This window comes from Hippoglossus hippoglossus, chromosome 5 (assembly GCF_009819705.1).
Source record: "Hippoglossus hippoglossus isolate fHipHip1 chromosome 5, fHipHip1.pri, whole genome shotgun sequence".
Taxonomy (NCBI): domain Eukaryota; kingdom Metazoa; phylum Chordata; class Actinopteri; order Pleuronectiformes; family Pleuronectidae; genus Hippoglossus; species Hippoglossus hippoglossus.
The window spans coordinates 11,658,295-11,672,456 of NC_047155.1; the positions used below are offsets into that span (position 1 = coordinate 11,658,295).

Sequence of the window (14,162 nt, forward strand, 5' to 3'; positions counted from 1 at the left end):
TCTCTCCATTCAATGTTTAACTGCCCCACAGCCACAGTTGCGCTCCCAATTGATTGGCAGAATAATTATGGCCTTGATTTGTTCAACCACAGGCGAAGTGGGATTAAGGGAGTTGGGGGAGCAGAGCGAGAGCATGTATACCATTTTTCTTTTTGAAAAGCACAGCAGAGAGGTCTCTTTTCCTGCATCTTTAAAGCCAACTTTAGCACAAAATAGCCCACTAATAACACTGACAGGTAGATTGCACTCTAATGATGTGTTCACACCAAACACGGGCACAAACTTTTCACGTGACGACATTACATACAAAATAAATGCAAAGACACTTCTAGACACGAATTTGCATCTCCCGTCCCATTTGACGTGAAATTTGCGTCTAGACTCGTCTTTGCTTTGACTTTGTATGTAGTCTTAATGTGCCAAAAATTGCACCGAGTTCGGTGTGAACACAACATAAGTCTCCATTGCACTTTCTGTTACCAGCCAGTTGGCGGTGTTCTCTGCTGTAGGCTGCAATAAGCCGAACAATGTGCTCAGTCACGTGAATGGTGAAGTGATAATTGACACATTCTAAAAATGCAAGTAAGGACGGGGTTATTAATGCTTTCTTCCAGGGGATGGTTTCAGCGGAACCATTAAGCCCTTAATTGAGAAGGAAGACTGACATTAAAGCTGTTGCTTGGCATTGCCCTTACCTACTTGTTGTTTAATGAAGATGAGGCTTTGGGAAGTTTGCTGCAAGATTACAGAGCTCGTGTGCAATCACAATACTCAGATGCAGTGCTATTTTAGTTGGAGAGATTTTAAAAATAACCCCTTAAGTCCTTTGCCTGGAGGGCTGGAAAAAGTGAGGAGTCGTCAGTCTTTGACTGAAGGGCAGGTGCGCAGAGTTCCCACCTCTCCCTGTTTATCCCTCTAGGAAAACAAGGGCTTCTCCCACGCTGAATATAAATCCGTTGATATGGAAGGTATGACCTGGGTTTCGGTCGAGAGTAAAGATGCCAAATGCTTGTTACCAGGTTACATCACTGTTGTTGTTGTGAGTGCATGTGCCAAATCTGTGCATAACAGAGGGAGCACGCTTAGCGATTCTTCCCCTCCCTTTTGCCAAGTTACCATCATACTACAGGAAGATTCTTGTCATAATAAGCTCTCTCTCACTGTCCCTATCTCTGTCTCTCTCTCTGTCTCTCTCTGTTTCTCCATGTCTCTCTCTCATGCTGTTTCTCTCTTGTTCTCTCCGTCTCCCCACACACCAAAGTCTGTGCAGCATTTAAAACTATCAGCGGTGTAAATATTTATTGTGGTCTGTTTGAATCCTCGTGACATTGTTTTAATGCGGCATTCATCACTTCCACAGCTCTGAAGTAGCATACAAGACTGTATGGACATAACAGGTCTTAGTGGTTGCATCTGTGTAGCTGAGCAGACACATGCTGTCAGAGCGTTACCCATGACGAATGCATGACTGCAGTAAAAGGGGATTAATTGCGGAAATTGTAGATAAGTGCAGGAGAGCACTGGTCTGGTACCTATCAACAGTCTTGTGTCTGCAAGTGGGAGTGAGAATGTGAGCTGAATACCCTGTTCTTTACTCACAGAGGAAATTATAAGAGAAATGCACAGGTATTTCAAAGGAATTTGTTCTAAGTCGGCAGCTAGGTGTTTAAGATAGAAAATAAAACGGGCTAGTTGTGGTGCGAGCATTATTATATAAATACATTTTAATGTATTTGTAGTATATATATTTTGTCATTACATAGATAATTGATATGAAATAAACCAAAAATTAAGCGTTCTTTCTATTAAAGCAACTCTTAGTTGTGCTAATTCATGATGTCTTTCTAGAAATATCTGTACCAGTTTAGAAAGAACGGATAGTAAGAAATAATGTTCACTAACTTTCACCAACTCATGCTTAGTCAATGTTATTGTGAACCTTCATAAAACCTTAAATGAGAATAAATTTCATTGAGTGAAAAGTCATTCTGAACAAAGAGTGCATTCAGGCGTTGTGACCAGAAAGGGACATGTTAATTAGGGAATGGTCACACTGTCTGTGTTAGCTGTTACCATTTAACATGCTTACATTAAAACTGTAATTTGGGTCAATCATAATCATCTCTCATGAAACCCAAATGTAACTTGGAATACTTCTTATAAGTTAAACCCATATTTGATCATTGGTGTTTGATATAACTAGCTACTTTCGTTTTTGCTATTCATACAAAAGGTTAGCAACTGCAGTTTCAGACCTGCGTAAAATGATGGTCATGAGCAGGGTCATGGCCCAATGCCATGTTGACTCATACACACCAATGACGAACATGGATTTGTTCCCCCAAATTACCCATTCACACTGCAGTATGCACCACACTCAGCGCATAGGTAAACTGATGTTTGTTTGCATCAAACAAAGAATAAATTAACTTCAGTTTATTGTCCTTACATTATTAAACAGGATGGTAGTTGAAAGCGTTAAGTGTGTCTGCTGTCTGTTTCAGTTCTACTTATTCTTTTCTAATATTTCCTGTGGGTTGTCTTGTCATATCTTTTAAAAGCAGCTTCCTTCTGGGGATGTACTACAACCTGATTTCTCTTTGCATGTTTTTATATTGGTTGAGATGACTTGGACTGTAATTCAAATAGCTAAACCAATTTTATTCACCTTTTTGTATGCCTACTTCCCTTTCGTGTGCCTTCTGTACTTCTGCTTTAGTCAGTGGTTCATTGTGTTTTGCAGTTTATCTTGTCTGATAGTTTCATTCATTAGAGTTGCATTTCACAAGAGTGAAATTAACTTTTTATAGGATAGTGTACATTTTTTTGAGAAGTTTATCTTGCATCTGTTGCTTGTCCTTTGGTAATCACAGAGTCGTTCATCATTTGTTATTTGAAAGCCTAGGCATCGTAGCTGGAAGAATTATCAACACAAAATATTCAATATTAAAGGCAGATACTGTAAGATATCACAGTTTCTGTAATTTCTAGTGGTCTAATGTTTGAGGTTGATTGATTGATTTAATGTCCTGCATTGTGTCATCACAGATCACCAGACATCAGCAGAGCGTGTGCTTTACCAAGTTGTAATTCCTCAATAGGCGTCAGAGGGATAACCAAAATGTTTTCATTTTACTGACTTGAATATGTTATGCAATATATTTGCAATCTCATGTTTTTTATTGACCGTGAGCTAATTAAACTAGCCTAACTTTATCACAATTTGTGATATGTTTTAGTGTAAATTTAGTTTTTTATTAAAAATAAGTTTTGATACGTTAGTAAAGTAATGAAAGCTCATCAGGCTACGGTTACTGTGGTGGCTGGGATATGGGAGATTGCAGACATTTGTATCTATGTCGTACTCTGTTTCAGAATCACTACACTCCTAAATATTGAGTACTGTCTTCTTTGATGGGAACATAAATTACTTAAACTAACTTGCTGCACTTACTGTGAAACATCAGACTGTGATAGTGTAAGGGACCCAATGAATTCAAATGTAACTTAACACATCCCTCAACAAAACATCAGCATTTTCAGCTTTGGTTACTTTCTGAAAAACGATACTTCGGTCCACAAGACTGAAAAGCCTGCAGAGCACTGTCGCTGCACTTTCCCACAGTTTCATTGGTTGCTGCTTGACAATAGATTATTCAATGTAAAATAATATTTGCAATGAATTAAATAAGATGTGGGAACAGCATTATAACCTTCAGGGATATTTTTGCTGTAGCAGGTTGAAAAACCAGTATTTTCCTATCCTTAACCGTAGGGTAAAGTAAAGAATATGCTGTACTTAACAATAGTGTTTCAATTGGATACGGGAATAAATAAGGCTGTGTCCTAATTCCTCTCCATTTGCCCTACCCCTTGATAGGAAGTGCACTTTGCTGGGAGTGTCCCCCTCCAAACGGAGCCACAAGGGAGATGGCTAAAACATCTTCCCCTAGAAATTGGGACACCACTCACTGTGTCATCAGCGGCCAATTTCATACTTACTTTTATGAGCATTTTACCGGCAGCAGTCGCCATCTTGATATGGCTCATCCATTCGTAAAGCATTGGGTAATTTCATTCTAGCCCTTCGTTTTTTTTTGGGGGGGGGGGTCCTGAATACACTACTGTTGAAGGGGTTTTTAAAGGGCTAGATGGCCACTACCCCTACATCACATAGAGAAATGCGAAAACACAACCCCTAAATGGCCACGCGCAAAACGAAGGGACAGGGAAAAGTGGTAGGTGTTTGTTGTTTTTGCCAACTAATTTAATGACTTATCCAACAAATCACAGAACAGAACATCCTGTGAATGCTACATTCCATTGTATATTTACAAATCAGAATAATACCTTACTATGTAAAGTACCTTTAGATAATGCATGTTATCAAATCACAAGAGACACAACCACATCACACTGTGCACACCGCATCCAGGTCTGTGCATGCAGTGCTCTCTGTGTTCGCATCGCACGGGACTTGAACCCGAATTTTATTATAAAACATTTGTCTGATCCAGGGCGAGGATCCACAGATGCTCAGCTGAGGATTCACCTGCAGTGAAATGTTTCCAACGATAGGCTGCTCCAGCTCAGATAATTTTACACCTTCCTTTTCTTTTCCCTTCCCCCGCTCTCTTCTGTGTTTGACAATATTTATTTTTACTTCAAATTTTATTAATTCAATTATGCAGCTTTCACCCGATACAGCATTCACTGACCATGTCACTGCATTCCATGTATCGCTTTTTTGTGTTATTTTACGTCCACTGCTGACCTTCCAAATATAACAACTTTTTTAAAGGTTTGAGTCTGGTGCAGCGCCGTCTTTAGATTTTCATTTAATCATTCCAGGGTTTTCTTAAATGTTCTTCTCAGTATTTGTGATTTCTGTGTGTGCACACGGCACTGCAGTCTCATGCATGGGCACTGGCAGGTGTTTACCTATGCTAATTAGGAAAAACTGGAACACGCTTTCAATTTACGAAGACATGGCATTCCTCAGTATAAGAACACAGATGCGAACAATTCTACATTTTAAGAACGCATCATGAATCTGACCTAGAGTTTTCTTAGCAATTTTCTTAGGAACAGATTTAAGAAAATTATCAAGAAGATATTGGTGAATGAGGCCCATTGAAATTATATGATTTATATGACAGGATAATGAATTATCGTCCAGTCCTATTTCAAACAGTTTTTCATTGTCTGGGCTTAGATAAGATCTAAACCCTGATTATCAGTAACATATCTGCATAACATTGGGCCAAAAAACAAACTAATATGCTAAGAGAGTCGTTCACTTTCTCAAAGAAAATCGCTGAGCTGAAGCAGTTCTGTGTGAAAAATAGTCCACGATTCCTCCTGAACGTTGTGCAGGTCTGATCTCCAGATTTGTTTGAAGTTATTGATGCCAAAGAAGGTTTAGCCAGTTATTAAATCCAAGGAATCACTTACTACTTCCATCAGCACTGAGTTTAACAATTTGTAATGGGTTTATTCAATAAAAACACAAATAATTATAATTGCTTGTTTTTAGCTCAAGTGCGTTGTGGTTGTCTACTCTTGTGATAAATATTATGAACAATTCATCAAGAAAACAAGGTTATTCAGGATTAATTTTCTTTTTCTTGTCACAGTCAAACATCTATACTTTCTCAATAACAGTTGAAATTAAGTAGCTGATTGTTATAAGGTTATAACGTCGAAGCAGATTAGGCTTTCTAGCACAACCTCACCTACTTCCATGATGCATGGAGAAGGGATATATTCTAAACTCAACTGTTGTGTATATAGAACAAATTCTTCTAAAGTTTTTGACATCTATTGGCATTATATTGAACTGTTGAAGTCAGCTAAATGCTGTCCATTGTATCAATATCAAACTTAAAATATATATTTTATCCTGGGGTCCCTAAATCGCTTGCTTATTACAGACATCAATTTTGTAATAGTGGCTTCTGGGAACATGACTGATTTTATGACGCAGTTAGTGACTTGCACATCGGTGCATACTTGGCTAACATGATGAAGTTGATGTAATCTGCTGTGTTGTGTTTGAGTAATCCCTGGTTGTTACTCAGCTTGTTGCCTCATCGGGCATTCTTGAATAAAAGAGGGCTTGGCACATGTATAATAACCATGCTGGGAGCTTGATTGGGCCACTTCAGAGTTAGCAGCTGAGACACAGCACACAATCACTGATTTGCTGTCAGTGCTCTTTTGGCAGCGGGAACGTTGATAAGTCCCGTCAAGAATTTGGTAAATTGAGATGTTTCAAAAACACTTTCTCATTCAGAGTTAAATCTGCCGTTAATCCCTGGAGGATAAAGAAAATTTGAGTGTTGAATGGAGAATAAATTTGACCAGCCATTTCTCCCTCTGAGCCTGCCTAAATACTCTCAGCGCTCCATTCTAAAAACTAAATTAAAGTTGAGAGAGAGAAAGACGTTGGATTTTTTTCTCCCTTTTTTTGGCGGTGACAGTGACGGAACCCCATTTTCCTACAGCCAGATCAAAGTTGCTCCGTGTGTGGGATCGCAGTCTGTTTCTATTGGACTTGCAATCACGGAGCCTGAACTCTTAGACCTCTTCGATGCAGAATCTGTTGGTACTTCAGCTCTCTGCCGGGACTGATGCCAGCATGGTTGTGCCCTTCACACTCTCCCCTGCTGCTCCATCTCCCTTGGCTTTTCCTCTAATCTTCCCTGCCTTCTCAGTACTCCTTTGCCTACCCCCAGACCCGTTGGTGAACATACTCAGACAGTCCCTCTTGACGCGGCAGCAGACTGGGGCTTGTCTCTGCTCTGACTGTCCCACAGTCCTGGCAGGGTAATGAAGGCAGCAGGAGTGCCGCCTTACCTCCCTGCTGTGTTGTGCTTCATCATGCCTGCTGCAGCTCAAGGTTCTCTAATTAAGACACTGACTGGGCCCTGCAGATTATGTAGCAGCTGGATCATTAGCATGGAAGGTCAAAAGGCATGTGTCTCTGTGTAACGGGCGGAGCGCCTTTCATCAACCCTTGCCTCTGTCGGCTCACCCCCCAGCGGCCACAAGAAGGCTCCGCCTGCTTCTTCCTCTGTGTTACCCCCATTAATACTGAACATTTGGCATCAGAGGAAACATTTAGATCAAGATCCACCAACTTACACAACACTGAGCTGTCTGTTTATTAGGTACACAAGCTACATCTAATGCAATCCATTACAACAGACACCGTCAGATAAAGGGTGATTTAAATCCATACTCATTTTGTTGGCTGTAAATAGGGCTGGGCAATATGACTTCAAATCAATATCGCAATTAATTCAAACTTTTACCTCGATTACAATTAATGAGCGATTATTTTATGCCATGGCTGCAGCTAATGACTTTCTGCATTACCAGTTGTGAACTCATCAAGCAATATCTTCAGATATCTTGGACAGAAAGTTCCCTGTACTGTGCTCAGAAAATATCAAACTAGAACTACAATAAGATAAGAGGTAAAATATTTAGTTCCTTTGATTTATTATGTAGATATTTGAGTGCAATTATGTTGGTAAATATTTAAATCATTTGATCTATTTCAATAAAACAATATATAGATTGGAAAATTACTGCCATTTGCTGCATGTGAGTCACCTTTACCTCAGTCACAGGGTGGAGAAGAGTTACCTTCTGTTTGACTGCTTTGTCTTTACGGGGATGAGAACTACTCCAACTTGACTGACTCACCTGTCCACAGTCAGCGAGGCTGCTCATCTCTCAGTTCGCTCATGGCTGCGGAGGTTGGGAGACTTTCTTTAAAGCCTTTGGTGTTTTCATCAAGGCCTCCAGCTATGTGAACAAACATGGTGCAAGTAATAATAATGAAAGAATGGAAAAAGCACAGAGGAAGGTAAATAACCAGCTCTTACCTGAAGTGGACAGATTAAATAAACTGTACCAAAAAATCCTTTGAGGCATGAAGAAAGGCAAGAAAGGTGGCTGAACACCATTTTTTCATGCTTGTCATTGAATTAGAGTAGTTGTTTCTAGTCAGTTAGGCAGTAAGTACACAGTTCACAGTGGGTATATGGTGGTATTGTCAAAACATCCTTAAAAACTCCTGCAGCATAATCTGCTTCAGTATTGTCCAGCTTCATGCTTATTTAATAATTGTGAATATTTTCCAAAACATTCACAATATTACTTGATTACATTTGTATAAATATACTGAATTCATTTCTTGGTCTCTCCCGAAGACTTTATATTAAGTTATGCCAATGCGTCTTGATCGCCACCTGGTGGTGGTTATAAATCCCAAATTTAGGTCATAAATCGTGCTTTCTTCATATAAGTGGATGCGACCAAACAAAAAAGTCAGTGTACATTAAATTACATTTTTGTCAAAGATTCTTTCTGTAATTTTAGGTAGTTTTTGCCCTGCTGGTTTTTCAAGTGCTCAACAAAGTTTGCTTTTAATTAGTTATTTGATGTTATAAAAATGGGATGAAATGTCACGTTTGACGGCTTAGACGGATTTACAATCTGACTTTAAATGAGCAAGATGGCAGAGTTCATATCTGGGATATTTTGACTTAATTTCTGGATAGTGGAAGGAATTTGAGACACATCGTTCATCTTTATATACATTTATGCTATCTCCCCAAAAGTAGTATATTTGGCCTTAGTTTGGGGAAAGTATGATAGTTTGAAATATGCTGATCATACAGATGGACAGCGCAAGAGTGGATCCTGCTGCAAGAGAAGCTCAATTAGACTTTAGTGTTAACTTTGTGTTCGTAAAAACTAAGGAAAAAGCCTTCGATACCCAAAGGAATTAAATAAATTTGAATGCAAATATGTTTTCCTGAGAAAAACTTGGATTTACAACTTTGCAGCATCCTATGAAAACCAACACTGATTATACAGGAATGTTTTAGACCAAGTCTCCTCTCCATTAATGATCTCCCCCTGTCGGATTTGGTTTTCTCCTTCTCAGAATACTGTCTGGATGCCTGTCTGAAAGATGCCTTCATCATCTGGCTCTGTCCGTCTACAGTGATAGCGGATATTGAATTGGCTGCTGGGCACTAGCTAACCCCCACTGTGAGAGATCTTTGAAAAGGACAACCACAAACAGTTTTTGACCATCTGCCACCAATTCAGCCTGCCCAATTTAGGAATTTCTCACTATTCCTGAAACTCATCATACGGAGAGCAGGGGCTCATTAATTGTTTTTATTCCTTACCTCATTTTTGTAGATTTAAAACAAATTTTAGATCTCAACAACTCCATGTAAACTGTCTATTTAATTAAGATTTAATATTTTAATAGATTGGATATTTTGAATTACCTTACTTTAATTAAAACTTCAATATTCAGCCGTTGAAATTAAGGTTTTGGAAAAACTGAGTATGCTATCATTAGTTTAAATTGTGCAATGAACACAATTACTGGTTTTGAAAGACACAGTATTTGACCTATTGACTGCTGTCAAGACTGTATGTATTCCCAGCCCACTCAACCGCGCACAGACGCACACATGCGCACACAAGCACACATGTGTGAGCATGCTTAGTCAAGAGAAAAATCCCACAACTTGGTGAGGATTCCTCAGTCTCCCGCCTCTTCTGTTTTTTCCCCTCGGCCAGACTGCAGTGTCATCCAGCTCAGGATTTTTTTCCCCCCACACATGCCCTGGTTCACCTACATTTGTAACTTTAGGCTTTACGCTGCCCCTCTATTTTAAGATAGTGAGGGTAGTGTGCCGCAAGGGACAGAGAGACGGGCTGTTGCCGGCTGCACTCTGCACAGCACAGTCGACACGCACAGGGCCGAGGACTATTTGCAAGACGACACTGCCTGGCTTGTTTACGGCAGAGGCTCCGTTTGGGGGAGGAAGAGGAGGAGGCAAAAGAGCTGGCAGACAGGGAAGAAAAGAGGGGGTTTACTACCCTCAAGAGAGTCGGAATTCCTCCTGAGCCATTCCCCCATTTGGCTGGCAGTTGTGAAAACAATTGCCTGGCATTTACTCTCTCTGTGCAGATGGAGTCCCAGCTATGAGTCAGCTTTGCGAGCAGCAAGTGATGGAGAAAGTGGTGGGCTTGTGATCTGCACAGAGAATATAAGCATACTTTGCAGAGGCATAGGGTTTTGATGTTGGAAAAACTGTTCTGAGCTGCATTTCTTTTCGTTCACTGCAGTATTGCTGACATGTATATCTTATATTTATCTTTTATTTTCAATATTAAGTTGCTGCCTGTAACAAAGAGTATTTGACTAATAAATATATTTCTGTGCCCTCTTTCTCCAGAGTTGACCTAAGGAAGATAATATGCTGATGTCCTGAGCTGAGGGAGCCCTGACTTCATCCTCAAGCTGTCTCTTGTCTCAGTTTGTTTCACCAAACGGGATCAACTCCGCATCAGTCAGCGAACACCAACCACCACCACCACCACCTCCACCTTTTCCCCATCCCCTCCTGCCCAGCCTGCCACCACCATGACGTCGGAGCTGGAGAGTAGCCTGACCTCCATGGATTGGCTTCCTCAGCTGACCATGCAGGCGGCCATCCGCAAGGCAGACGCTCAAAATGCCCACGGGCCAGGCATGGGCAAGAAGAGTGCCCTACTGGATCCTAACACAACGTTGGACCAGGAGGAGGTGCAGCAGCACAAGGACGGCAAGCCGCCCTATAGCTATGCCAGTCTTATCACGTTTGCTATCAACAGCTCGCCAAAGAAGAAGATGACTCTGAGCGAGATCTACCAGTGGATCTGTGATAACTTTCCCTACTACAGGGAGGCGGGCAGTGGCTGGAAGGTAAGAGAGACATTTATGAAATACATCTGCCCTTTATTAATTGCATAGGGAAATATAAAGGTTTATTAAGATGCCATCATCGCGATGATAATAATTAGATTGTACCAGGGCTTTTAAAAGTCAGTGCTGTTTAAAGTTAAAATAGAATGACCTTTTGACTTCTGCCACTTTATTCACTTGTGGAGACTTTTTTCATTTTGTACTAATCAGTTGACAGGATTTGCAGAAGAGTTGAAATTGATATTCCTTGACTTAAATGATTGTTTTGTGGTTGCTGGGCATCTTAAACAAAGTGAGATGCCATTGGTAATCACCGTTGTCACTTGTGAGAAAGCTTAGAGAGAAACTATGAGTACGCCAAATCACACAAAGTGCCTTACTCCTTCGAATGAAAAATGGTGCAGCCCCGAGAGAACCATATGAAGTGTAAAACCCTGGATTAATATTCAGAGAAGTGGCCCCTATCTGTGCGAACACAGACTAAATAGCCCATTCATGGGTGGTATTATTCATTGCAGATGCCTTGATAGGGGAAGGCCATTATGCCGAGGGAGAGAGCCAGTGCTGTGTCATCATCTCAAGGAGCCCATGATATACAGAGATGAAGCTATGCTGATTGCCTTTTAAAGGGCCCAGATGGAAATTGATATTAGAATGAGTTTTCCAATCAGTCGACGTTTATTGGAAATAGAATCTAAGGCACTGCTTTATTGCAGTCAGACAAGATGTATGAAGTCCATTTCCTGGGGCGACAAGATCTGGCATGTGTTCAGCCTCTATGGAGGTGTGTGTTTGTGTGTAGGTGAGGGAGAAAAGAGACAACATGTGTTATTATAAATGGAATGATTTTGTGTAAAGGCCTTTTGTAGGGAAACTATTTGTTTTATTTTGCCACCTTTGTTTCCTCTTTTACCTTCATCATTTCTTATTTCGTCATCGGCAACACAGTAGCAAACGTGCTGTTAGTCTGTGTGTACTCCTGCATTTTGACTAAGCTCTACATTTTGTACACCGCCTACCATCAAATTTGCAGCAGTATTAAGCCGTTAATAGACTGTTCCTAGTATCCAGAGAGCAGCTATGAGTAAATCATTATTTAGGTGGTTTAAAGTGGACTTGATGAACTCTTACGCATATCCGCTGACTTAATTACTCAGAAATATGAGGGTGTGGCTGACTAGCCCTTTTGAAATCACAGCAGATAAGACACAACGTTTAGCAGATACTTGAATTCATAGGGCTACACTTTTCATACATTGTAGAGTGGGTAGCCTCAGTGGGAATAAGGCTGTTGCTGCTGGCAGGGTTGAAGCTTTGCTCTACCCAATGAGTTACTGTTCGACTAGCGGTGGGCGATATATCGAATATACTTGATGTATCGCGGCTTGTACCACGTGAGATGTTTGAAATTACTATATCGCGACCATCGAGTATACATTTTCACGTGAATGTATAAAGCAGCATGAAATTCTCTTATCATGCCCCTCTCACAGCAGACTGCTCACTCCCCCGCCCATCCAGAAAACTCTCCTGTGTGCATGCGTATATTTGTATCAGGAGAGGAGGGAAGAGCCCCAGCGAGTTGATGAGTGTTCAGAGACGGTTATTGACAGATTGTTCATATTCTTTGTGAATGCTGAACCGAACGAATCAGTTTACAAATGATGAACGTGAACGGCGTTCACTCCAGTGTGCGCGTGTGCGTGTGCGTGGTTGAAGTTTACACAAATACACACACACACCGGCCCTGGGCCTCTGCCCCCACTCACTCGGCTGCACAGTGAGATCAGAGGCGCGTCACGTTAAGCAGCCGGTAAGTGACTTGGTTGAAGAACAGTGGAAACAAACAGTGAAATCACAGAATTTCCTCTATGATCCACAGCTGATCAATGATCAGAAGGCCCCGACATTTATATTCGACTCGAAACGAGGTCATTTATATGTCCGACTGTGGTTACGGCACAAAGAGCTACATGATATATTAACTCACTAAAACTTGGCTAATGTGTGGCTGTTAATGTAAATGTAGCTTCTGTTGCGTGTGACTATGTTTTTAAATAAGGTGGTGATTTCCGGATTCATTCTGCAGCAGAGTCTGCATGGGTTTTAATTAAAGTTAGTTAAGATCTGCAGTGATGGAACTTGACACACAAGAATGCGCTGATTCCTCCTTCTTTATTTTTGCAGTCTAGACATTGACGCAGCCTCTTTTCCAACTTAACGTTATGACGGGCATTGAACTTTCGGAATCGGTGTGTAAATAGCCATGAACGTTAGTGTTCTCTCCTTTTTTTAAAAAAAAATTTTTTCTCTTTTTTTTTTTTTCTTTGTATCATGCAAGATGCAACACTAGCAAGACAGAGAGGTTTCCAGTGCGTCGGTTTCAGGTGCATTTGTTTAGAAGGGGTGTAACAAACAAATGGTTTCAGTTGTGTTAGGGCTTAACTGACCAAAGCAAATTCCAATATTGGAAGTCAGTGTGCAGTTAAAAGTTGTGTTATATCAGGGAAGATGTTCTCTTTGAATTCAAAACATTACGTCCATAAAGGAAGAGGGATTGTGTTTATTGAAAATATTCCCCAAGTTGAGGCAAAAGCCACATTTTAATGCAGGGTTGCAATTTCAGTCACAGTATTTTCAAAGGTTGCATCATATTTAATATTACAGTAGCATGGGTTTCAAGATCTGGTATAAAGTGGTTCTAATAATTCAGACTTTCTTCTTTGCATTAAATTCTATTCCCTTTATGTCATGAGGATATTCAACTATTAATGTTAACGCTGCTTTCCAGTAAGTTTTATAAGTAAAAAATGCACATTATTCAATGTGTTTATTCATCAATTACTTTTGGCAAGGCTCTTATGTTTTTAAATGTTTCAGACGCTATAAACTTTGGTGGACAGTCATTAGTCAGAATAATCAATTACAGATTTTATAAAATGTCTACATCATTTGAGTTTACCTCGGAGATAGACTAAACAGAAATATGATTTTGAAGTGATGAGGCTTTCTTTTCATTCTCAAGTGTAGCTGATGTAGTTTTGCGTAACTTGAATGGTGTCCCAGGTAAAAGGGCAAGTTAAAGAATTAGTCAGCGTTGGTGGAGACTGACGCACTTCAAGTACTTTCTAATTTAGTTGCTTGCACTGATACAGTGAACAGATTCTGGCCTAATTGATGGCTGCAACTCTCGAAAATACCCTTCACATTCAAAACCTAGCGAAACCACATCACTCTAACCAGGATGCACAGGAAACGCGGAAAAAAACTGTTTAAAGATGTGCTCATAGGCTGGAGCCTGCGTCACAATTTTTTTCACAGTTCTTGTTAATAGGTGGTTTTCCCTGTCATTGTATTTTCTGAGAATCTAAACTGC

At 40.3% G+C, this 14,162-nt stretch overlaps 1 protein-coding gene across 1 annotated transcript in view; it reads left to right on the top strand.

The window, feature by feature from the left end:
* The window catches only part of foxj3 (forkhead box J3), an 81,847-nt gene that overhangs the window by 25,236 nt on the left and 42,449 nt on the right, over positions 1-14,162 (top strand). Inside the window, exon 2 of the mRNA XM_034585370.1 lies at positions 10,278-10,786. Coding sequence (XP_034441261.1) covers positions 10,466-10,786 — 321 coding nt within the window. The 5' untranslated portion in view covers positions 10,278-10,465. The remainder of the gene's footprint in view (positions 1-10,277; positions 10,787-14,162) is intronic.